The sequence below is a fragment of the Elgaria multicarinata genome, chromosome 8, assembly GCF_023053635.1.
Source record: "Elgaria multicarinata webbii isolate HBS135686 ecotype San Diego chromosome 8, rElgMul1.1.pri, whole genome shotgun sequence".
NCBI classification, from domain to species: Eukaryota; Metazoa; Chordata; class Lepidosauria; order Squamata; family Anguidae; genus Elgaria; species Elgaria multicarinata.
Window position 1 is genome coordinate 87,756,957 of NC_086178.1, and position 26,557 is coordinate 87,783,513.

Below are 26,557 nucleotides of genomic sequence, written 5' to 3' on the forward strand. Positions count from 1 at the left end.
AAATTGCATTGTACATTCAAATATACCACTGAGCTATCAATCTACAAGCTTTTACTTTTGTTTAAACTTATTATTTTTCTCCCCATTCCTTATGTCAGTCAAACACAGTGAAGTAGAATCTAAGAATGTGGATAAGCATTTCCTTGGATTCATTTAATGCACTTGTTTCATTATCTCAGGCAGAAAACTTCGAAAGAAAGCTAAATCTTCAAGCAGTAGCAATCCCATTTGGAATAAACAACCACAATAAGAAACAAAACAATAAAATACTTGCCTAGAACAATACCAACCATCAGACTAGGCTCAGCATGAATCAGTTATTAGGTTTCTACTCCCCACTTAATTCATGCCTGCCTGCTGCTAATACAGTCTTTGTGAAAGATAGTAAGATTATCAAATACTAACCAACTAAGATGGAATAGAGGATTCCTGGCCGATCAGAAGGAGGCTGGATGTTTCGGTCCTGATCTATAGCTTGTATTGGTGGTGTGACATTGATTGGGTTCACACGTGCCTAGAATGAAAGTTAGACACATTACAACAGAATACTTACAAAGAAGGCTACTTAATATTTGCTCATATAACTGTGTGTATCGCCTACTAAATACTGTCCTGATGTGGACACAAGCAAGACAGTTGTACAAACACATATTTTTGAACTGTTTATGTGAACAAAATATTTTTAAAAAACTAACAATTCAGGAGCGGTCCCAATTTATTAAACCCAGTGGGAATGTTGAAGGCGTATCGGAGTCACACTACGTCGCATACAGATATATTCATGTAAAGCTTCTCCATGCACCAGGCTGGAGGTGGCTCTCTACATGCATATATTGAAAATGCACAAGGTCTGGGCTCACAGTCATCCAACAAGCAGCTGATGAGCACATGGCCAATGGGTGTGGGTTTGTGGAACCAGCCCATATGGCCTGTAACCCCATAACACATGCTTGTGATGAGGTTTGTTTGAACCCCCCACCCCACCCCACCCTGGCTGTCAAGTATGATAATATACATATTTCAATACCAAATTAACAATACTGAAGTCTTTCCTAACAGGGAGACGAAAAAGAAATAAAGCAGAACTGAGTGAAAACAGTCCACAACTGTAGCAATCATTTTCTATAGTTTGGCATAAGAGGACAGGGGCCTAAGTTCTGTTTGTTCAGCCTGTCCGCTGGGTAGAACTTGAAACTGTTGGATATGAATTGTGAGGAACCATAGGTCAAGGCAGATGATGATGCAGTTTGACATTTGCTGCACAAAGTTATCATTCTTGAGGTGCAGCAGTTAACTCATTCTAGCTGACGAAATACTTTGTGTGTCCCAAATGCCTGTCACTTCTTAAGGAGACCATGGAGGATCTTGAGGTGTGCCTGGAACCAATTACTCCTTGCCGTGCTCAAGCCTTTACCCAGTTCCAATGCACCACAATGTGTGGACAACTCATGAGCAGCTGAGAAGTGAGACCCTCCACCAAGTCTCTCCCTTTACTGCATTGACTGGAGAGTGTAAAGCAGGAATCCTTTTCAGAGGAGGATCCTGGCTAGAGCTCCCAGAGACAAAAAAACATCAAGGAGCAGCCCATGCCTGAAGATCAGGAGGAGCCTTGGGAGAGATGGCCACACATCCTTCCCTGCAATAGGAGGGAAACACTGCCTCTGAGACAGAGGCTGAACGACCCCCTAGCCCCTAAGGGTTATGGGATCTCAAGAAGCAAGCCAGAAGAATCCCTTTGAGAAGGGGGGCCTGCTTGCAAAGGAAGGCTTCTTTTGAGTAAATGATGTCCTGAGTTGGGCCTTCTTTAGGAGGAAGACTTCTTCCAGTAGCCTTTGATGTGCTGTACCTGTATCCTGGCTGGGGCTTCAATTTATAACCTCAGAATTGAGACTGGGGCCATAGCTAGACCTAAGGTTTATCCCTGGATCATCCAAGTGTCAAACCTGTTCATCTAGGTGACACACAGGGGATCCAGTGCTCAGGCAGGATAGAACCCTGGATGATCCCAGGATAAACCTTAGGTCTAGCTGTGGCCTGGCTGCTTGCTGATACAACACTTTTATTTCAGCTCCTGGTAATTTGCACCCTAGCTTTCCTGACCTTGCTTCATTGGACTGATCTCTTGTGCTGCAGACCCCTGGATTCTAAATAAGCCCGTTTCTTGGACTGTGCTTGTACTATATTGTCTGCCTGTGCTTCTGACCTCTGCCCGCCCTTTGGCTTTCGAGATGGATTTGCCCCATAGACTGCCTCAGGACTGAGCCTGAGCCACCACAGCAGAACAGAGAGAAAACAGACTTTTCTCTCATTCAGTCCAGTCATGTCACGCCCCTGGGCCAAAATACATCACAATAATGATGCCTGGGACATACTGGGAAAGCACAGCCAGTTGAAAAGGCCCTCTGTCTTTGAAGTGGTGTCCCTCTTTCTTCTACAGTTTCTACTCCTTCCAAGTTCCAGCTCCAACCTGAGAAGTCTTTCCTGACTGAGATCCAACAAAGGTAACAGGAGAGGCATAGCACCAGCAGTCAAAACTGATGGCTTTTTTAGCCTAGTAGAGACATTATACTTGGTGGGTGCATTTCCCTATGGGCCAATTACCTATCTCCCATTCCAATTCTACAGAGTATACCCCTGATTTTAGAGTGCAAACACTGGATGCTGTTGGCCAAACATCCAGGATATCGGTTCAATTCCCCCCCCCCCCCAAAGGCTAATCTCCCTGTGCCAGTTTTCAACCAACTTCAACTCAAACATTCAGATCAGTTTTCATTTTGCACTGAGCAACAGTGGAGATAAGAATGGGTTTAATTGGCTTATCCAGTCCTCATCATCTACGTGTATAACCACGCCTACCATCTTCCTGAAAATTTATATTTAAAAAACTAACTTTTCTATCAGCCATGTGAGAGGGTCATTTATGGACGGGTAGACTTTCTTTTTTACATATCGGATTTGTGGTTATACTTCTCCTTATTTTATGAAGTGGTACATATGACAGATTTTAAAAAAATACAGGCTCTAAATCTGAAGTTATTTTAACTGTAATCCCAGTGTTGCAATACATATAGGCTACTGTCAAAATGCAGCAGAACAGCCGCAAGAAGGAATGGCTTTAAGAAAGATTTAAAACCCATGAGTTTTATGCACATTTCCCCCCCTGAAAGGGTTGGTGTTATTCAATGCCTGTATGCAAAATGAGCCATCAATTTCAAAAATGGAAAGTGAGGAAACCAAACCATTTTAAATAGCAGGTTTCTCCTGAGTTTGGCATTATATACTTGTCACATAACATGACAGGAAGATAAACTGTGAAGTGTTTATTTAGAGGTGCTACGTTGGAACCCATATGCTATAACTTAGCAGATTTCAAACCTCTATCACAACAATATTTAAATTTTATTGGGGGATTTGGAGGTGTATTTTTTTTAAAAAAAGATATTATTATTATTATTGATATCATTTATAAGTTCACCTTAAAAATGTTATTTAGCACAAATCTAAAACAGAATAACAAAACCATTGAAATCAATATGATTGGTCTTTCATTAAACACGTCTGTTTAGAACAGATGCTGACCTAAATGGCTCCTTTCTCCTGGATTTTTTTATTATTAACCAAATAAATAAATAAATGGACAGAATTAAGCCATATGATTATGCCAATTTAAAATTGAGGAGCTCAAGCTCCCAGTACACATAACTTTATGCAGCAATACATCTATTTCTTGCATGTTGCTTTGCTTTGGGATTACACAGGGCATGTCTAGACTTCCTGGCATTCAGGGATGGAGGGGGGAGGATCTCACGGTATTCTGTTCGTGAGATCCTCTGCCTCAGTCCACACACAGCGCACGACGTCGTGGGAGGAAGGAGGATGTTGCGCCTGCCATTTTTTATTGAAGCGCTCCATTGATAAGGTATTTTTTTTAAAAAAAGATCCCCCTCCCCCCTCCCACCCCCAATGGGCATGGAGCTCCTGAAGAGCTCTGTGCCCCATGCCCGGTTCCTAGCTCCTCACGTTTACTCATGTGGGGCTGCCCACATGTCCCACGGTCTTGGGACGATTCTGAGACCACAGGAAAAGTTGGGATTAAAGACATCCCTATTATCCCGGGGAAAGGGAGGAATCCCTGCCCCTGGGATCCCCTGTGCATCATGTGGATGCAGAGGGATGATCCCGGGGCGATCCCCAGGATAACGACTTGTCTAAACATGCCCACTGTCTGAAATGTATGTTACATACTTAAAAGACACAGTTTCTTTTAATTACTTATCAGCCAGAAAACAAATTTTGTGACCTATTTATTGGTATAAGCGAATAGGCAGATGAAATGCAAAGAAAAAGAACATATTTGGGAGGGGGGCACATGTTTGTCTTTCAAGACTGCACTTATATATACACACACACCTTTAATGAGTTTGGCACTCATTCAACAGAACAATGAAGGCAATGTGCAAGTTTCTGCATTCAACAGATTCCACTGATGTCATATATAAGTGCCATCTTGATTTTATTAAACACACACACACACACACACACACACACACACACCCCTCAGTGGTGTATTTATTTATTCTTAAATTGTAACCAAAAAGTGATAATTCACCTAACAATTGATGTCTAAATAGCTGTTATATAAGAAAAAATAATAATTAATACAATTTTAGAAGGGGGACAATACAAAGAATGAGAAAAAAGAGGGAGGAAGGCAGTGGTGAGTACTTTTCTGGAGCGGAATGTACTCTTCTATCATTTCTCTCTCTCAATATGGGAAGTCTACATCTTTAAAGGATGTTATGGATATGCCCAGTCTTGACAGGGAGGAATTGAATAAGCAACCTCCGGGATGCAACGTTTTAGGGCCAAAGGGCTGCATTTCCAATGTGGAACTGTGGGACTTGTTCACACATTCATGATTACATAATTACTCTATATCTGGTTGGTCACACAGGTCAATGGCACATTGACCCTGTTCAGACGACATGTTAAGCCATGGTGGTTAAGATTTTGAGCTAAACATTATGGCTTAGCCATTGCTTAGTGTGTTGTGACAACCATTCCTAACCATGGTGGCTACATAATCACACTTTAGACATGCTTAATAACCATTTGCTGCAAAAGGGTTAGCAGCCTAACTATGGCTCAGTGCGTCATCTGAGCAGGCGCACCGAGAAACAGTGCATTTGAGCTGATATTAAGTGATATGGAAGGCCTTCCGTCACTTCACATTACTATCCTCACATGATGAGCAGCGCACATGTCCATCAGCACACATGTCCATTCCCCCATCTTGGAGAGGTGTGTAGGCAGTGGGAGATTGGACATTGGAGCCACCAGCCCCTACTGCTTGCAGGTATGAACATGATAGCTAGCTGGCCACAAACAAGCACTTGGGACTTGCCAGAAAGCCCCAAGGTATCTGGTGCTTCAGCAATGGTCTGGCTCAGGCTGAGAACCTATACAGGAGTGGAAACTCTACCCTTTCCTGGATGTCATCCATGCCCTGATCCAGATAGGTGCCTACATGGGCTTTCCCCTTTGCACAAGTAGTCTTGTGCAGCTAGCTGGCTATTTTACCAGTGGCCCTGAAGCTTCCGCCTGGCTCACTGCCTCTTCTGTTTCTGTAGCCCTGAGGGTGATGAGGAGGGATCCAAAATCTGCCCAGGAGCCCAGGCAGCCAGTGTGAAGACCTCTGGTCCTATGGCTGGAATGTCAACATACAAGCATTCTGCAAACAGCAGACTCTTTAGTGTTTCTGACCTGCTCCCTCTCCTACTCTTAGGAGACCCTAGGTCCATTTCTGGGTAGGACTGAACTGTGACAAACAGCATTACATTGGTCTTGGCTACTATGGCAATCGTACAAGAATATTATTCAGTTACATATGCTTCACATGCTCAGAAGCCATTTAAAATAGTAGGGCTTACTCTCATATGAGAGTGGTCAGGAATATTGCAACAAACAAAATTTTAATGGTTTCTTGCACTTTTTTTTCCCATTGGGGAAAAATAGCTTTCCTCACATAAACAATGTAATACATGCCAATTCCTGTTCCTTCTTTTTGACTGGAAAGAAGGAACCAACGTAGGCTGTATCAGGTGCAGGTTCCCCATCCCTTGTATGGAAAGCTCAGAAGCTTGATACGAGCCCACCAACATCCTCCTGCTTCTGTTTCCTAGCAACTGGTATTCAGTGGTATACTGCCTCGGATACGCAAGGTAAAATATGGCCGCAATGGCTAGTACCCACTGATAGCCTTATCCTCTATGGATTTGTCTAAGCCACCTTTAAAGCCATGCAAGCAAGTGGCCATCACTACATCTTGTGGAAGTGGATGCCACAGCTTAACTATGCGCTGTGTGAAGTACTACTTCCTTTTATCAGTCCTGAATGTCCAATTGCGGTGACAGGTGTCATCATCATGCTCTTTTCTCAAAACCCAAATTAAATACATTGGGATATTTGAGTACAGTTTCTCTATATAGCTATATTTTAAGAGAAACGAGTGTGAGCTACCACAAAAAATAGCAGTATGCTTTAGCTTGAAGCTCTTATTTTAACTGCACAAAATACCCAGTGAGTTTCATAGCTGAGTGGGGATTAGAACCTGGGTCTCCTAAAACATAATCAAATGAACACACCTTGCTGGATCTTTAAGGATCTTTAGTGCAGAAATAAGATTCTTGCATCCTCTGAGAATTCATGCAGCTGGAAATGCTATGCTAGTAGTCCAATATAAAATCTGACTGGCCCTCTATCATAAAAAAACAAAACAAAAAACAGCTATGGTGGTGGGTTGGTGTTTTTAATAACCATTTTGAGATTGAACAGGTATGTATATAAAAGGGGGAAAAGGCACAGTTCAGCCAAAGTTATTTTTTTAATGTAATTGGTTGCAGTGGGACCACTGGAGATGTTTTTGCAAGTGCTTAACTCTTCCCACTGCAATCAGCCACATTTAAAAAATACTCAACTTTGGATGGATCATGTCCAAAAAGTTTCACTGAAAATGTTTAATTTAAAACGTAACAATGCCTCTCAGAGCATTCGGCACCAATGAACAGCCACCTGCTGCTCTACTACAAAGGGAGTAATGTAGTGCTGTTAAACAGAGCCTCCTGCCATTTCCTCTTGACCTGCGTCTGCCAATCCATTAGAAAGGTTAAGAGAAGGGAAAGTATTTGAGTTAACTATCTAGAAATCTCTCTGCCAAGAGGTTAGAAAATCCCTTGGTTGTTATAAAAATTGCACGATAATAGTGTAGTTTGCATAGGGTGGGGAGGGAGAACTGTATAGAGTGATTGTGAATTCTAAAGGAACTTCTGTACCCAGTAATGTCCTTGTCATTTTAACTGACAGCATGCTAACTCCTCAACTGACAATAAATAATGCAGACACGCAGTCACATCCAGCATTCAGCATTCACCTCAGGAAATGCCACTGACATTATAAAGTTGGTTATAAGAAACTGATTTCCTTTCATTATTTATGCAAATGATTAGAAGTTCAAATGTCGACATCCAAGCCTATAAATAAACGAGAAACGGGAGTGTTTGCTTCATGCCCACCTACACTTCAATTTTAGCAGCCAAAGCAGGAGTAGCAAAGACAAGGTAGCATAGTACATGCAGCGGTGTCCCGTTTGCCTTGATCACCTTACCCCAATCCCTGTTGCAATGTTTGGTTTGCCCTGGGGATGTGAGACAATTTTGATTCTGTTTGCAAATCATATGAACATGTCCCGGTCACAATTCTGAACGTGAGCAGAACCCACCCACCCCTTTTAAGACATGTTCCCAAATTTTCAATCATGTTCAGAAAATGCTTTTCAAAGGAGACGCCCACTTTGAAATGCATGTTTTTCAAAAATAAATAAATTGCGTTTTCAGCCTTAGTCAATGGAGGGGGGGGGGGAATCCACACTTTGAAAAACGCGCACATAAATGTGCACTTTTCCCATTCAAATGAGCTGGGGGGGAATGGGAACAACCAAAACAAGCTTCAAAGTGATTTTGGGAGAATTTAGGTGAGTTTAAAATGGCTGGTTCTTCCTTTCTTAGTTTGCACTAGGTCAGATCAACAACAAGAAGGATATGGCTCTTTGAAAACTGCCTATGGCGTGTGTCCTGGGCCCCCAACAGTTGTAACTACTGTTATAAACCATTTTAAAGCAGTAGTGTAGATCCTGCTTTGGTGGACACTGCTGCCCAGCTTGCCTTTAGCTGGAAAGCTCATCAGCCATGGGACCTTCATAAGAGCTTAGCGTAGACAAGCAATACCATCTATGTGCTTCTCTACAGTGAAGATGGAAAAAATTGGAGATAGAAGCAAAATAATTTAGTTCATAAGCAATTAAAGCCTGTGAAACATGGAATAGTAATATTGCTTCCTTGAACCTGTAGGCCTTTTACCATCAAATCCTCTTTTTCTTCTCCATCCCACTCCTCATCCCACTCCTTCATCCATGTTGAGCAGCATAATCCTACAGAGTAGTTAAGTCATTGCTTTGAACATGTCATTCTCATCACTTCACTGGCTGTCAATAAGTGTTAGTATCACCTTAAAGCCCTACATGGTTTGGGCCCAGGCTACCTGCAGGATCACCTTCTCTCGTACAATCTGCCCCACACATTCAGGTCCTCTGGGAAGAATTTCCTTCAGCCAGACAAAATTAGGCTGACAGGTATTACCCAGAGGACCTTGCCTTCTGCTGTTCCCAGACTGTGGAATGGCCTGCCAGAGGAGATTCGTCAACTTAACAGTCTTTTAGCATTTAAGAAAACTATAAAAAACTTATCTATCCAGTGGAATTTTAGGGCGCATTTAGTATGCTTTTAGGATGTTTTTAGGATGTTTTAACAATGTATACTATGTTTTTAATCAGTATTTTATGTATTTTATGCTTACTGTTGTTCCCTGCCTCAATCCAAATGGAGAGGCGGGTAAGAAATAAATGTATTATTAATAATATTATTATTCAGAGAGAAATGACTACTTAGGGCCAAATCACATGTGATATTCAACTAACGTTCATGCCTTTAAAAATTTAAAAAGTCACCACATGGAGCAGGGAGAGCAGGTTTGGGACAGTTGCACATGGGAAAGAGGGATGTAATTCTTTCCCCCGGCATCATCTGAATGAAAATCCCACACTCTACCCTCAAAGCTGACATTAGCTCAAGGAACGATGCTTCAATGGGTGCTTCCCTTCCAGTGCAAATAGCAGCTTGGAGGGGTTTTTTTTGTTTTAAAAGGTTAAATTTCCCTCTCTGCTTGTTGCAGATTTTCTTGGTGTGGAGGGTTCATAGCAGCTATTTGCAGTAAAAAGAACTGTGTGCTTCCATGCAATTAACATCATTTGTAGCTTGTTTTGTCCCTTAGGGTCAAAAGCTAACCCTTGTAAGCTATTATGCCCTGATGTATTCATAGCATTTTGATATATTTTAATCTCTAATTCTGTAAAATACTTAGGGATGGCTTTTAGATATAGGGCTTGTTCAGACAACACACTAAGCCATGATTAGGCCGCTAACCCTTTTGCAGCAAATGGTTAGTGAGTGTGTTTAAACTGTGTTCATGCAGCTACCATGGTTAGGAATGATTCACACAACATGCTAAGTCATGGTTCACATGACACACTAAGCCGTAATGTTTAGTTCAAAATGCTGTGACTTAGTATGTTGTCTGAACAGGGTCACTGTACACAGTATATGAATTTATTAAATAACTTAATAAGTAAACTGTTTATGCTCAAATCTCAGATATGCAGAAGGAATCATCATTGCCCATCCAAATCTCTGGATAAGATAGGCCTGATATCATTATGATGAGATTTGCTTTCTGCCCATGCCTGTCCAACAGATGAATTCTGTTTTCCAACTCCTTTACTGCACGGCAGACTCCATAATCTAGTTCCTGCTCAAGCTCTCGACACTGGGCTTACCACCCTAGCCAGGCCCTGTTGCATGGAAGGAAAAGAAATCTGTAGGCCCTTCCATCAGTTCTGTTTACTTTATGGAAGAATATAAACGTGTGATTTTTGTCCCTTCATATCCAACTGGAACAAATGGAAGGTCAATTGGAAGGAAGGATGTTGTTAAACATGCATAGCCCTGCTAATCCATCTATGTTTACTAGTAAAAATATATATGCAAATCTACATTTACACTTTCCCCCTTTTCTGTGGTTAATGTTTCACAGTCCCAGAAGGACAATTTCCTTTGGTGTTATCCATGAATTTGTTCAGCATTGTAGGAAAAGCCTAAATTGCATGGATTCTGGGAAGATTAATTGTACCCATAATATATTCCAAGCTCTAAATGCTGTGACAATAATACAGCAAGAAGGTATCTTTTCACAACCTTTAATGAACAGTTTGCAGAATAGCTTGGCAAATGGAAATATAATTATCTTCAAGAGAAGTGGCACTGGGAGAAAGATGAAAAATCTTTTCAACGTCAAGAACACTGAAAAAGCACCATTGTGAAAGTATCTTATCTAAATGTTGTCATTTCAAAACCTCTAAATGGTTGGACATGACATTTAAGGATGAAAATATGAGCACACATCATTAGATTAAAATAATTGAACACATTAATTTTCTCTTCTCTTCCTCCTCGCCCAATTTCTTATTAGTTTGTTTTTTGCAAAACAGATTTTTGATACACCTTTTTATAAGCCTAATTTGTTAAAGAAAATATTCACTAGAGCAATTCAATTACAGTACACATCAACAGTAGCTACGGGGGACTGATCAATACTAGGAATATTAGAGAGGCCCTATATGTATAAAGACTTTTAATGAAAGACAGGCATGATTTCATCTCAAATGGCAGCAAGATGTTGACAGCTGGTGGTCTATCTATTATGTATTTTCTTGACATCTTGCAAACCACAGAAGATAACCACTTTTGACAATGACCAAATTGCAACTTACCACATCTTGGAACAATTCACTTTTAAATATTGTATTTTTCCCCCATACATTTTATTGCGTAAGCAGAATACAATGTAGAATTTGTTGCCAGCTACAATCCTATCCATATTTATATGGAAGTAACATCTACTAAACCCAGTGGGTCTTACTTCTGAGTAGACATGCATAGGACGGCACTGTAAGAATCTGTTTTCTTTGTTTTTAACTTAACCAATTGCCAGCAAAGGTTGGGTTGAGAACAGGGGGGCTCCACAGCCAGATCCCAGAATGGCTCAATCTATCTGCACCCATACAGTATCACTTAGAAGCCCACTGAATAAATGTATATGAACACTATTTAAAATAGCTTAGCTTTGGCACCATGTAATCCTGAGCCAGTGTGTTCTCCCAATGCTGTTAAGCCAGGTGTATGCAACCTTTTTCTCCCTCAGGACTGCATGTGGTAGGGATATCAGAGAAATCCGTTTGGGTGATAAGAGTTTGATGAGTTTTTCTAGGATCGCCCTCCACCTTGGACTTTGTTTTAGTTCTCGCTGCAGCAGCTGATTTGATCTGTAATGAGTTGAACCAGATTGCAGGTTTCCTGGGAAGTTGGCACATTTTGTTTTTTGGAGTGTCCTGCAATTTGTTCAAATGATGGCCAAATTTGCACAATTTGTGCAAATTCAGCTGTAATTTGTGCAAATTCAGCTGTAATTTGTGCAATTTGCAGATCCTTCCTGAAAATGCACAAAAAAGTTCCCAGAGTTCAGGAAACAGCCTGCAGCTTAACTCACAGACATAAGGTGTGTTGTGCATGTTGCAGAACTCCATTGAGGCCAAAAATAAAGTGGAGTTTCAAGTGAAGGACATCCCAAGCATGCGGTGATGGATGGCAACTTGGGGGCATCACCCCTACATGTGCACGCAAACACTGATGCTCACAGATACACTCACCCTCATGCACAAACACCCCCAATAGTCTGCAGGAAAGGGAGAGGCTTTAGTCTCCCCGCCTCAGTGATCCACTGCTATTAAAGATTCTCAGTTTTAATAGCAGTGGAGAAAAAGTGGTCTTGAATCACTGGGAGGAGAAGGAGGCTCTAACCTCCCACACCTTCATCAGTATCACAAAGGAGGGGGTGAGGATAAAGCCTCTCCCTTCAACCTAGCAATCCTGATCAGGATCAATGAACAGCAATCTTGATCCTCCTCCCCATCCCTGCGTGATCCTGATCATGTTTCTGTCCTGCTCAGGGCCAAAATAGTTATGCAATCCTGGTTTGCAGCACAGATATATAATGTCTAGAAAGCCCTTTCTTTCTGGCCCAGTTGCATGGTTGCTGCTACAGGCCAATTCCACAGAAAGGCCCCAATGTCTTCCCATGTTGCTTTGACCCTTACTAAAAGCTAGTTTAAACATTATAAAGTAGCACAAGTGACTTGTACCTCTTCTTTCACCAATTCTCTTACCATGTCCAAGGTGGGAGTCAAAGAAAAGTAAGTCAAGGAGAGGAAGGAATCACTAACACTAATGTTTCCTGCTTCTTTGTATCATTTTAATAATAATAATAATAATAATAATAATAATAATAATAATATTTATTTCTTACCTACCTCTCCCTTTGGATCGAGGTGGGGAACAACATTAGAACAGGAATCAATACATCTTAAAAAAAGATGTAAAAAGTACATTTTTATGTACTTCAAAATTCCTGAAGTAGGACAATGTTCCAGTAGCAGCTAGTAGCAGGTTGGAAAATCTTTTTCCTATGAAGAAGCAGTGACTGACAGGGAGGGATGTATGAGAAAATCATTTCAGTTCAATTTTGATCAGGATTTATTGAGTTCACACCCTCCAGACTGAACAGACTCAGACGTAATCTGCAATCGAAGTCTGTAGATTCCTGAGCTTACATTGTGATTCATGAACACACACACACACACCAAACATGTTCGACAGCATGCGTACATTTGAAAAATGCACATGAAAAAACAAGTACTTTTGGAAAATGCAGACAAATACACTTTAATCAAGGGGAGAAGAATATGTGCATTTCAAAGATGCACACAATTGATGTGTACATGAAGATACACAGGGATTTTCATGTGGAAAGAATAAAACAAAGCTCACAATCTGATACAGTCGGAACAAGGTTCAAGATGGAATTTGGAGAACTTCAGCGAGATCAAGTTTTGCTGATTCACACATCCATATTGCCAGATAAAGCCAACTGCTGGGTGGAGCCATATCAGATGATGAGCAGAGCCAGAGCCCAAAGTGGGCAGGTTTTGCTACGTTGCATGGCTTTGCCCCCCTGTGTGCCACCTTACCTCACCCCACTCCTTCCCTCTCTCTCTCTGGCTGCATTCAGACAACACAATAGTCAATGGTGGTGGGAATAGTCAACTCACAGTTGTTTATCTAGGGGGTACTCCCCATACAACATGCTCCTACACAACTCTGGAGTGGTTAGGGCTGGCGTTGAGTGGACTAATAGTCAACCTGGCATTTGACTGATACAGCCCCCAGTCCTCTCCCCACCCTCATCCCTAAGTCCTCCCAGCGCTATCCCAGGAACCTCTGTGAGTTGTGCCAGCTGTAGCAGAACAGCCGGCACGGTTGACCACTTTTGCCCAAGAACTCTGTAGCCAGCCGAGGTAGTCAACTCAACCCTGCACTGTCTACTGTGCCAGACAGACAACACGCTAACCAACAGTTGTGCAACTAGTCAACTCTGCAGCGTGTTATGTTTCTCAGTTGGTTATTTTGGGAAAATAGTCAACCATGGGATGTTTTTTGCCTGACAGATGACACAATAATCAACCGCTGACAGCTCAACTAATGGTTGCTGACTTAAACCATTATTGGTTACCATGTTTTCCGAACTGAGCCTCTCTCTCTCTCTCTCTCTCTCTCTCTCTCTCTCTCACACACACACACACACACACACACACACACACACACAGAGAGAGAGAGAGAGAGAGAGAGAGAGAGAGAGAGAGAGAGAGAGAGAAGGTTATGGCCACACATATTCTGGAGAACTGAATGATGCCGAAGGTTATGTGATATTAGGCTACATGTATGCAGCTCAAGGGATACAGCATCCCAACTCCAGTTTCCTTATGTGGACCCTGTAGTGGAGTACATAGAGTACAGTCCCACAGCCTAGACTCAAACAAATTAAAAATAGTATTATGGCACAAATCCGCTTTTTTTATAGTATACAGCTTAAAAACACACACTCACACAATGCTGAGATAACTATGATTTTAAAAGGTAAGTGGATTTCAAGTTATCTGATCTTATTACATTTTACGTATTGGAAGATACACTTATGTTGCATTGTGTAGCTATATTAATGAAAATCCAGCCTGTTAACATTTTTAGCCACACATGAAACGCAGTTATAGAACAGACCCTTCCACAGCCAGAAAGCTTTTCAGGGAATGAAAATTCTTGCCCATCTGCCAAGAGGAAAAGACAACCTCTCAGCTCTTAAGCTTCATGTATTTCCATATTAAAATTAGTGCCAATTTCTTTTAATTAGCCTCGTCATTCTTTGTGCAGCCCCATGCATATAAAAATTAATTATCTGTAAATTCACATCTTCATAATTTTTAACCTCCGCTTCACTTGTTTTCAGTGACATATTCTTAAAAAATAGACTTATCAGGAGATTGCACATGGAAGACAGACAATTTATCAAAAGGTAAAGAGAGAGAGAGAGAGAGAATAAGAAGTAGAAGAAAACAATGCTACCCAGCACATAAAATCTTAAGCCTGAGCTATTACATAATCAGGAGCTTATCAAACCTTTCTCTTTTGAAGCTGATGAAAGAGGCATCCTATTCAAATGCTGTTAATTTGAAATGGCAGTTTTCATTAATTTGTAATATCTACTGCGTGGGCAAGTCTTGCTGTAGACCTGTTAAATGCTTAACATTCCTCCTTCACTTTATATTTACATTATCTTCTTAATGACTCTCTGTTCTCCTGTTGTGAAAAACCAAAACCTTCTTAGAAATATCAGAAAACCTACCAAGAAAAATCACTCACATGTGTGTATTAAAAGGAGTTGCTTTACTGCTCAGTAAAATGGTTTCTTTTAACCGTGAAGCTTCTTTGCATTTTTGGAGACTATCTAAAATGTGAAAATCAGTTTGTCATGCACCCACTTCCAAAGTTGACTATTAAGGCTGCAATCCTACATACACTTGCCATTGGATTCACTAGAACTTACAGAAGTGCCTAAATACTGCAGTTTGGTTTTGCCCCAAGTCCTATAAAATTGCAGCTGCTGTATTGAACAAATAATCTATGAAAATGAGTCAAATTGTTTGCTTTCATTGCAATGACAATGGAGCTGTTAAAGACCTCTGAGAGAAGATAAAATAATTGCCATACATAAAAAAAAACATGAAGAATGACACTAAGAATATAATTTCATTCTAAATTTCTGTTTGTGGTTCAGATGAGGTGACAAGAGTAAATTGTTGCTGATATTTCACCATCTACCAAATATCTTATAAGATAGTAACATGCATGCATCAACTTCTTTAACTTTTTAATTTATTATCTGACAAGAAGTTGTTTAGTATGAAGTATTCTAATCTAATATAATTAACACCATCAATTCAGAGGCAACCCAAGTGTCAAGGAGACCTAATTTATTATTATTATTTTTTGTAGAAAATAGGAATATGTGTTCCTTTGATACCTGATGTATTGGTGTGAATGGAAGCATTTCTTAAGAACACAAGAAGAGCCATGCTGGATCAGACCAAGGCTTCATCTAGTCCAGCACTATGATCAACACAGTGGCCATGGGAAACCCACAAGAAGGTCATGAGCAGAAGGTCATCCTCCTGCCCATGTTCCCCAGCATCTGATATACGTAGGTATACTACCTCTGATACTGGAGGTAGTATATAGCCATCAGGAGTAGAAGCCATTGATAGACTTCTCCAGGAATTTGTCCAATCCCATTTTAAAGCCATCCAAATTGGTGGCCATCACTACATATTGTGGTATCAAATTCCATAGTTTGACTATGTGCTGAGTGAAGAAGTACTTCCTTTTCCCACTAAACTGCTTCATGGGATGACCCCAGTTTCTAGTATTTTGAGAGAGGGAGAAAAATATCTCCCAATCCACTTTCTTCACACCATGCATAATTTTGTACCCTTACTCACCTTTTCTCCAAGTTAAACCAATTCAAATGGCAGGCAGTGGGGTGGGGAAATTTGGATTAGGACTACCATAGAGAAGGTCTCCCTCCCCACCATGCTAGCTGTGTGAATGGCATCTCATCTAGCTCTGTATGGCATATTCAAGTGCTGGAGTCTCTGGATTGGGTCAGATATGGTGGTAGGGCAGAACTGTTGGCCTCAGATCACATGCCATCCAGTGAACATTGGACGTCTTCTGTGATCTGGACATCCTCATGCACTTTCAATTTGTACAATTGTTTCTTTCTTTTCTTTTGGGAGTGGGAAGCACCGCTGAAATAAAGTGAATTGCATATGCATCAGCTCACATGTGGTATCTTACTATGTCAGTGCTTAGTCATGATTGAGTTAGGTATCACACGATACTATATGTAGACAATTATAGGGCCCACTGGTATCCAAATTAACCCTCTGTCATTGCCATATAAATCAAGTAACTAACACATTTTTGGTCAGTAGTATAATCAGATTTATCTACATTAGAATTGGAATGTTTTCACATTCAGTTGTCTAAGATGGGTGGAGGCTTAGGAATAAAGCCCAAAGCCTGGCTCATCTACAAATATGAAATGTTCTAGGTTGAGAATATATGCTTAAGAGAATCACTTTAGAAATACTGCACACATTGCTATTTTTGATGCTCCTTGTCCGGTGCTGTCAATAGACTTGCCATGCTGAAGAAGAATGCACCAGCTCCACAGCCCTCTAGGTAGACAACTGATCAACCGACTAAGACTTCACGAAGCTCCACATAGTTCAACTTTGATGTTGTGCACAGGCATGATGGTAAGAACCATTCTTCCCTACAATACAGAAAGCATCTGTCTGAAGCAGCTTCAGATAGCAAAGCTATGTTGTGAGGGCCAAACCACGTGTGATATAAGAGAACCATAACTGGTTCTCCCAACATTTTTTTCCCTACAAGCACCTGTGAAAGTAGGGAGGGAGGGTGCAATTTGCACCAGAACATTGGCACACGGCTGTGGATTCTAAAAAAACTAAGGAGTCTGGTGAATTTAGAGGTTCCAGCTCAAGCAAAACACATGTTGAAGTATACACAACCCCAAAGAGTATACATTAAGAGTTTCAGAATTTTTATTCTGAACTCTATAGGTTGGATAGGGAACCTACAGATCAGGAAGTTTAAAATTTCTTTTCAGATTGGATTTGCAGCAAAAGGAAGTACTTGCAAAGCCTCTGCGGGTCAAGGAGGTTAAGTGTGCTATGAAAATATGAGGAATAAGAAAGCTCAGGGGACAGAGAGTTTTTATATAGAATGGTATTAGGTGCACTTGGATTTGTTGACTCCTCAGCTTTTTCATCTGTATTGTAAAGCTATTGGATCAGGAAGTTTACCAGCAACATTATATAAGGCTTATATATCTGTTATTCCTAAATTTGGTCAAGATCGTACTAACTGTGCAAATTATAGGTCAATTTCTCTAATCCATTTGGATGCTAAAATTGCTTTACAGAAAGCTAAGCCTACAATAGTTGTTTATTGCATTCCAGAAGACATTTATAAGGTGGATGTTCAGTATGTTAGATAGGAATGGAACAGGGAACTGGAATGTTCCATACAGCCAAATTAATGGAAAGTGGCCTTAGCTTTCATATGTACTATTTATGTTGATTTAAAATTGAGTCTGATTCAACAAAAAATGCCGTTTTGCATATACCAGACACCACAGAGGCTTGCTAAGAAGAAGCTGGCTATCTCTGCCAGATGCTGAAGATATAATGCGGACAATGCATTGCTGAGGCATATGATGTGGGCATGCCCTATGGTGGCTTCTTTCTCGTTAGAAGTTACTGCCTGCATAAATTTTGTTCTTGAAATATCTGCCCAGAGAGCTTAGGCTATGGGGTGGTATAGAAATGCAATAAATAAATAAATAAATAAATAATGTACAGTTGGAAAGCAAAAGTGGATTCTCAAAGTCCAAACAGTGGAAAAGGGACTTGGAAGGATAAACATCTGAAAAGAGACCTGGAAGGATACACATTTGAATAGAGACCTGGGGCCTATATTCACAGTGCTGAGTTGGTGCTGCGTTTTCCCAAAGCCCCATGCTTTCGCTCTTGCAGGGTTGTGCCAGATAATCCCTATGACAAAGAGCAAGTGCAGGGGTTACAGCAGTTATCCGGCCCCTCCCCTGTCCCTCCCTGAGACTAGGGCAGGGCCCGCAGCAGCTCAGGGGGAAGAACATTTATTTTAGGAGGAGGCGGTGGCAGCAGATCCAGGTAAGAAAATAAACTCCTCTCCTCATGCAAGGCAGTGTGGGGCATTCAGATGTCCATTCTGCTTGCTGGCCTGTCCCTTGCCCTCAGCCCAAGTGGGCAATGACCAATTAGGGGTCGCCATCCACCATGAACACCCCTGGAGTGAGGATAGACTGGCGGAAAAGCTGGGCTGCCCTCACTCTGGCTGGAAAAGGTGAGGCAAGTCCCCAACTTTTCAGCCGTGCGTCTTCAACTCTCTGCCCTGGGGTGGCTTCAAATCTGTGTCTGCATCATCTAACAGACTCCACACAGATTTGGAGCCACCCTGGGACAAAGAAGACATCAAGACAGCCCCCTGGAAGGATAAACACCCACCACCTATTATTCAATGGTAGCATCCAGTGGGGCTAGTGCATGCACGGCCAGCCCTGCTGGGCCCCAGTCCACATGTGGCCCCTACTGCACACAGCTGTGACAGGGCGCTTCCAGGAGCATGTGCCAATGCACGGGAAAATGCTAGTTTCTAGAAGGGGCATAACTTGCCCCTACTAGAAAAAGCATTTATGCATGTAGCATTTTGAGATCTTGGCTGGCTGCGTGCATATCTGGGCTGGTGGGGCTTGGCGCATGCGGACTGGGGCCCGGTGGGGTTGACCACCCCTATCGGATACTACCTAACAGACTGAAGATACCACTGCTCTTTCTGCATTTGAAAGTACATCTTACAGACTTCAATTTCATCTGGATGCTTAATTAGATATACCGTATTGCTTCGATTCGAAGACGCCATCGATTCTAAGACGCAGTCCATTTTTAGAGCTCTTTATTTAGGGAAAAAAGTGTGTCTTAGAATCAAAGAAATACGGTATGGTCTTTTTATATTAACGTACATATTTGAAATAGAAGTGTCAACTCCCCCTTTTTTAAAAACCAATGGAGTTCTGAATAGTTATCATGAATGGATATGTATATTTTGGGAGTTATGTTCCTGCTATTGGTATTGTTGTCTGTATTCCGCCGCCCTTTCGTGTTGTTTTGTTATAATTACAAATAATTTTCTTAAAAAGAAAGAATCCATCAGATGCTGCCTTTGGGGGGGATGGCTAAGGAAGTCATATGAGCAGTAAAGGATTGGTCTTTATGTCCGTCAAGTGCCCTAATTGCCTGTGCCCCACCCCCACCCCCCAAAAGGCTGCATCTGATTGCTTCAGAGTGCTGCTATTCAAAACACAGGGAAATAGGTTATGTTAAAAGGGCACCCTGAAGGGTCTGCAATTTGCTGCAGCACTTCCTTTTGCCAGGGTACAACGTCAACGAGAAGCTGCTGTCTGGGGAATGCTGGAAGTTGTAGGACTTTTTCCAGTCAAAACACGCATAGGATTGCATCCTCACTCCCTTATTAAGGAACAGCTAGTCATAAATTGTATTTAATTTAATTTATTTATTTGTTGCATTTTTATACCGCCCAATAGCATAATGGACTGCAAGAAGTTTGAACAGCTGCTACAAAAGAACTGTGAAACTGAGATGACTTCGAAACATTCTTTGAAGTTCCTTGCACAGTTTGAAGTTTCTTTTCTGTTGTATATATCCCAAGATATAGAGGATTCTCTATATAGTTAAGGGAAGGCCTTAACTTAACTGTAGCTGCAAAACCAACCACTGAATCATAAAAACAAATGCCTCAATTTCACCACTACTCTTACAAAAACATAAAAGATTTTATTTGACCTTCTGCTCTTGAAATTGTTAGTGTCACTTCTGGGATTTCACTGGGGAGAAGTTATTTTTTGAGAGATTTATTTTGCTTTCAGTAGAGCTTGCTGTTTTAGGAAAGTTTATATATATTTTTCGAAGCGTTAATGTGTTTGGAGTCCAAGATCAAAGCAACAGTGATAAGAAAATATTTTAGGAGACGATTGGCGAAAGAATGGAATCTGTCAGACAGGAATAACATCAGGAGGTACTTTTAAAGGGTTTTCTGCTTGCAAGCCTTAAGAAAGATTCTGTAACATTTTTTCAGCCAACTTAGAAGTCCCACTGATTTCAATGGGGCTTACTTCCAATTAAGTGTGTGCAAGGATCGCAAGCTATTATGGGATCTGCAGCAAACAAATAACCAGAGGCATTGGGATTAGTCTCAATCAAAATTCATCAGGATTCATTCAGGTCCCAAGATGGATTACAGAATTCTTGGACAGAGCCAGCTGCTTTCCCAATGGAGCCACTGGTAAGAAACTGGTCCAAGGCAGGTAGGGGTCAAGTTCAATAAGCAGCAACCAAAGGTAGAAGAGCCAAAAGCAGGGGGTTTAGCGCAAGAAAGCCAGAGGCTCAAGTTATTAGGGTAGAAGTGTGGTGGAAGGAAGCACGAGCTTAGCTAAGTAGGGTCTTCACAAACTCCCTCAGACTAATGACCAAGCTCTTTAGGTGGGGTTTTATTAGGGTGACCATATGAAAAGGAGGACAGGGCTCCTGTATCTTTAACAGTTGTATTGAAAAGGGAATTTCAGCAGGTCTCGTTTGAATATATGGGGAACCAGGGGAAATTTCCTCTTCGTCACAACAGTTAAAGCTGCAGGAGCCCTGCCCTCTTTTAAACCTGGTCACTCTCATATAGCTCTTGCACCTTTAACTGTTGTGATGAAGAGGGAATTTCACCAGGCTCTCCATTTATACAAATGACACCTGCTGAAATTCCCTTTTCTATGCAGCTGTTAAAGATACAAGAACCCTATCCTCGTTTTCATATGGTCACCCTAGTTTTATAGAGTATGGTAGATTAGTTCTTGAGATTGCAGATGACTAGAGTGCAATCTAGTGGTGCAAGATGTAAGGCCCTAGAGCTTGACTGTTGAGAGTGCTAGTTAAAAACTCCTCCAGCATCTTACAGGGCCCAGGCTCTAGGAAATTATCCTGTTTCTCAACATGAACATACATTAAGCCCATCTAGATGATTTCTTACACTGATTTTATCCCCTCTGACTAACACAACTTTGCAATTTGTTCCATTTCCAAACCATTAACATGTATTATTCTGCCTAACAACTAAATAGCATAGATATTTGCTTCCCAATTCATGGAAAACACTGATCTACCCATTTACTACTAGTCTATCCTTTGGGAAATTTCCAAGAATATAATCTACACATAAATTGGACACTACTCTAATATGAATTATGATGTGCTAGCATAAGCCCTCTAGCACAACGTCAATAGCATTAGCTGGCATGATAGGAATCCTCAGAAAACCCATTGTACCAGCAAAAGCTACTGGCATTGCATTAGAGGTCTCTTGTGCTACTAATGTTGGATCGGATACTGGTGCCCAAGGTCTAATTGGATACTGCCCTTGGAAGTGTGTATATATATAGAGAGGAACACAAATTCACTAATTTCACAATTATTTTCTTACTGTAAAAGGATAAAAGGCACATGAGATGTAAAAGGAAAATTGTTAGGTTGTTCCTGAAGAGTAATCCATAACATAGTGTAGAGACTATATTAAGCTGTAAATTGGCATGTTTAGTGGTGATTTCAACAAATTTGTATGCACATTTTTATTCTGGACATTACAAATGAGAATTTGTAATTTATATCGATGTTTAAATGAGTCTTTTCTGGGTTGATTTCAATAAAGATGAATTGCTGATTGAAAATCACTTTCATATATCAACCCACCTTAGTTTTTCCTCATTATTTTAATTCCATATCATGATATCGTATACAAGACTATGGAGTACTTTTCTTTACTGATGTCTTCAAACAGACCCCTGTTTTTAATATCTCCAAGACTCATTGATTTTAATGCTGATTCCCTATATGTTTTATTTGATTAGTTTTTGAATTATATTGTTATTTGCTGCATTTGTTTTTAGGTACTATAAGCTGGTTTGTGAAAGTGGTATAGAAATAAAACAAATAAAATAAAATATAGACTTTGATGCATCCATTATTTTGCCTCTGTGATTCTATTTCCTACATATCTCTAAGCTCCTCTTCTTGTAAATGACATTAAGGCCAGCAATAAATAAACAAAATACATCAGAAGCAGGAAACTGGCTAGGGAGTTGGTTGGTCTGTTGTATAACAAAGGACAAAGCTGTCCGAAAGGAAGACAAGGAGATTGCAGAGAAGCTGAATGAATTCTCTTTATCTGTCTTCACTGCAGAAGATGTAGAAGAGATATCTGTGCCTCAATCGGCACAGAAGGGAGTCTGAGGACCTAAAGAAAATAGTGGTAACAAGCGACAAAGTTCTAGACCTAATTGTTAAATTAAAACAAGCAAACAAACAAACCTCTGGGTCCAGATGATATACATCCAAGAGTTAATATGAAGTTGCTGATCTTCTAATAAAAAATATTTAACAGAGGACTGCAGAGTGGCCAATGTAAGACCTTATTTTTTAAAAAAAGAATCGAAGGGGATCCATAAAGTAACAGGCTGGCTAGCATAATGGGTAAACTATTGTGGATCTTTAACTAGTTAACAGAAAGCAAAGAACAGGAATAAATGGTCAGTTCTCATAATGTAAAGATGGATGTTAAGCATAGGATTCCCAAAGGGTCAGTATTGGGACAGATACTTTTTAATTTCTTAATAAATTATCTAAAGTTAGGATTGAGCAGTGAAGTGTCAAGTTTACAACCCCCAAATTAAAGTTAAAACAAAAAAGGACTAGAAACGGATCTCTTCAGATGGAATGGACATTAAATGGCAAATATAGTGGAGTGCAAGAAGGTGTAAAGTGATGCACATGTGGGGGATGGAGTCCCAACTTTAGGTATAAGTTGATGGGCTTTGAGCTGGCAGTGATGGATCAAAAAGGGAACCTTGGGGTTGTGGTGGACATCTCAATGAAAATGCCTTCCCAGTATGTAGCTACTCTGAAAACTCTTACATGGCTCAGGACCACAATGTCTGACAGACTGCCTGTTCCGAATTGAACCTACTCAGACACTATGATCAATAACTGAGGCCTTTCTCCGAGTGACACCTCAAAGGGAGGATCAGAAGGTAGCAACAAGGGAAAGGGCCTCCCCACACCCTGCGCTATGGAATAAGCTCCCTTCTGAATCCAGACTGTTGCCAATACTGTCATCTTTTTCATACCTGGTGCCGATATAACTGCTCCCTACTGCCAGCATGTAATGGCAAATGATAGGGCACTTGAACAGGTCTATTATTGAAATTGTTTATTGAAACTGTTTTAGTTATTTACATTGTTTTAATTTTTTTATGTTAAAAACTTCAGGCTATATAATATTGTAGAATGTAATGCTGTATCATGTTGTGGTTTGTATTTTTTGTGAATTGTTGTGAACCACTCAGACAGTTTGGCTATTGGGCAGTATAGAAATGATGATGATGATGATGATGATGATGATAATAATAATAATAATAATAATAATAATAATAATAATAATAATAATAATACATCCACACCACCATCCAGAAAGCAGTCATAATTAAAACATGGTCAATTGTCAGGAAATTCCTGAATCTGTAATTATTATTATTATTATTATTTATTTATATAGCACCATCAATGTACATGGTGCTGTACAGATAACACAGTAAATAGCAAGACCCTGCCACATAGGCTTACAATCTAATAAGTTGTAGTAAACAATAAAGAGGGAAGGAGAATGCAAACAGGCACAAGGAAGTGTAAACAGGCACAGGGTAGGGCAAAACCAACAGTGTAAAGTCAGAACAAACTCAATATTTGAAGGCTATAGGGAAAAGAAAAGTTTTGAGCTGAGTCTTAAAAGCAGTGATTGAGTTTGTAGTTCTCAAGTGTTCTGGAAGAGCGTTCCAGGCGTAAGGGGCAGCAGAAGAAAAAGGACGAAGCCGAGTAAGGGAAGTGGAGGTCCTTGGGCAGGCGAGAAGCATGGCATCGGAGGAGCGGAGAGCCCGAGCGGGGCGATAGTGTGAGATGAGAGAGGAGAGATAGGCAGGAGCTAGGCAGTGAAGAGCTTTGAAGGTCAGTAGGAGAAGTTTATATTGGATTCTGAAGTGAATTGGAAGCCAATGAAGAGATTTCAGAAGTGGAGTGACATGGTCAGAGCGGCGGGCCAAGAAGATGATCTTAGCGGCAGAGTGGTGGACAGAGACCAGCGGACTGATGTGAGACGAAGGAAGGCCAGAGAGAAGAAGGTTGCAGTAGTCCAACCGAGAGATAACCAGTGCGTGAACGAGAGTCTTGGCAGAAGAGACAGACAAAAATGGTCGAATCCTGGCAATATTATACAGGAAGAAATGACAGGATTTAGCTACTGCCTCGATGTGAGGAGTAAAGGAGAGCGAGGAGTCAAATATAAAGCCAAGACTACGAGCTTCCTTGACCGGAGTAAGCGTGACATCGTTGACAGTAAGGGAGAATGAGAGGTGAGGAGAAGGTTTAGGAGGAAAAACTAGCAGTTCAGTCTTTGCCATGTTAAGTTTCAAACGACGATGAAGCAGCCAGGCTGAGATATCTGAAAGACATGCCGAGATACGATCGTGAACATCTGGAGAAAGTTCCGGAGATGAAAGATATAATTGTGTATCATCGGCATACAGGTGATATTGGAGGCCGTGAGATTGAATGAGCTTGCCCAAGGGCAGCATGTATAGAGAGAACAACAACGGGCCAAGCACCGAGCCTTGCGGAACCCCAACTGAAAGGGGAAAAGAGGAGGACGAGCTGCCGTTAGCCGACACGCTGAAAGAGCGACCCTCTAGATAGGAGGCGAACCAGTTATAGACAGAGCCACAGAGTCCAAGGTCGTGGAGGGAATCTAAGAGAAGATCGTGATCAACCGTGTCAAAGGCTGCGGTTAGATCAAGGAGAATAAGAACAGAATAATGGCCTTTAGACTTGGCAGTAAGAAGATCATTGGTGATCTTGGTAAGGGCTGTTTCAGTGGAATGCAAAGGACGGAAGCCAGATTGAAAGGGATCCAGAGCAGAGTTATTAGAGAGAAAGTCAAGACAACGAGAGTAGACCAGACGTTCCAGGATCTTTGAGACAAAGGGCAAGAGGGAGACAGGTCGGTAGTTAGACAGGGATAGTCGATCAAGAGTGGGTTTTTTGAGAATGGGAGAGACTGTAGCATGTTTAAAAGCAGAAGGAAATGAACCAGAGGACAGAGAAGAATTAATGATGTGAAGCAAGGACGGGAGGATAGCGGGGATAAGATTAGTAAAGACGCGAGAGGGAATCGGATCACGGGAACAAGTGGAAGGCTTCGATGAGCGCAGTATTTTAGACAGTTCATCAGCTGAGACCGAAGGGAATGCCGAGAGAGTTGAAGGAGGAGCTGACAGGTGAGGGACAGGAGCTGGAAGCGGAGCAGAGTTGGCTAGATCGGAGCGTATAGTTTGGATTTTAGCATTGAAGAAAGAGGCAAAGTCGTTGGCAGACAGGGAGGCGGGGAGAGATGGCGGATTAGGCTTCAGAAGAGAATTGAAGGACGCGAAGAGCCGCTGAGGGTGCTTAGCATTTGACTGGATCAACGTTGAGTAGTGCTGCTGTTTGGCCAGTGAAATGGCAGACGAGAAAGAGGAGAGAACAAATTTGTAGTGGACAAAGTCCGCCCAGTCCTTGGTCTTACGCCAGAGGCGTTCGGCTGCCCGGGAACAAGAGCGAAGGTAGCGGAGGAAAGAGGTGAGCCACGGTTGGGGTTGAGAGGGGCGAACTATCTGAGTTGTAGATGGAGCAAGATTATCAAGAGTTGAAGATAAGGAGGAGTTAAAGGAGGAGACGGCTGAGTCCAAGGAGATGGCTGTGTAGACAGAAGGAAGAGAGGAGGCTAAGGACTGAGAAAAAGCCTCGTAGTTGATAGAATGCAGGTCACGACAAGGGCGAGAAGCGGGACGTGAAGGAGGGGGATAGACAACATGACTTGGCAATGCCCGTCATGTTTGTCTAGAAAAACCGCCATGAGTGAAAAAGAGATAATAATAATGATGATGATGATGATGATGATGATAATAATAATAATAATAATAATAATAATAATAATAATATCACTATCACATTTGTGTCATCAAGTATATCTTGCATTCCTCCAAGCTCTGTAACTCTCTGAGAATAACGTTATATGGAAGAAACCAGCTGGGAAATTTGCCTCCAGGATAGTAGCCATTTTGTTATTCACAGCAGCATGCATTGGTTTTTGGCATGCAGAAATCCCATAAT

At 41.2% G+C, this 26,557-nt stretch overlaps 1 protein-coding gene across 1 annotated transcript in view; it reads right to left on the bottom strand.

Moving 5' to 3' along the window:
- PCDH15 (protocadherin related 15) overlaps positions 1-26,557 on the bottom strand; it is a 451,284-nt gene that overhangs the window by 236,033 nt on the left and 188,694 nt on the right. Inside the window, exon 10 of the mRNA XM_063132951.1 lies at positions 406-514. Within this exon, the coding sequence (XP_062989021.1) occupies positions 406-514 (109 nt within the window). The remainder of the gene's footprint in view (positions 1-405; positions 515-26,557) is intronic.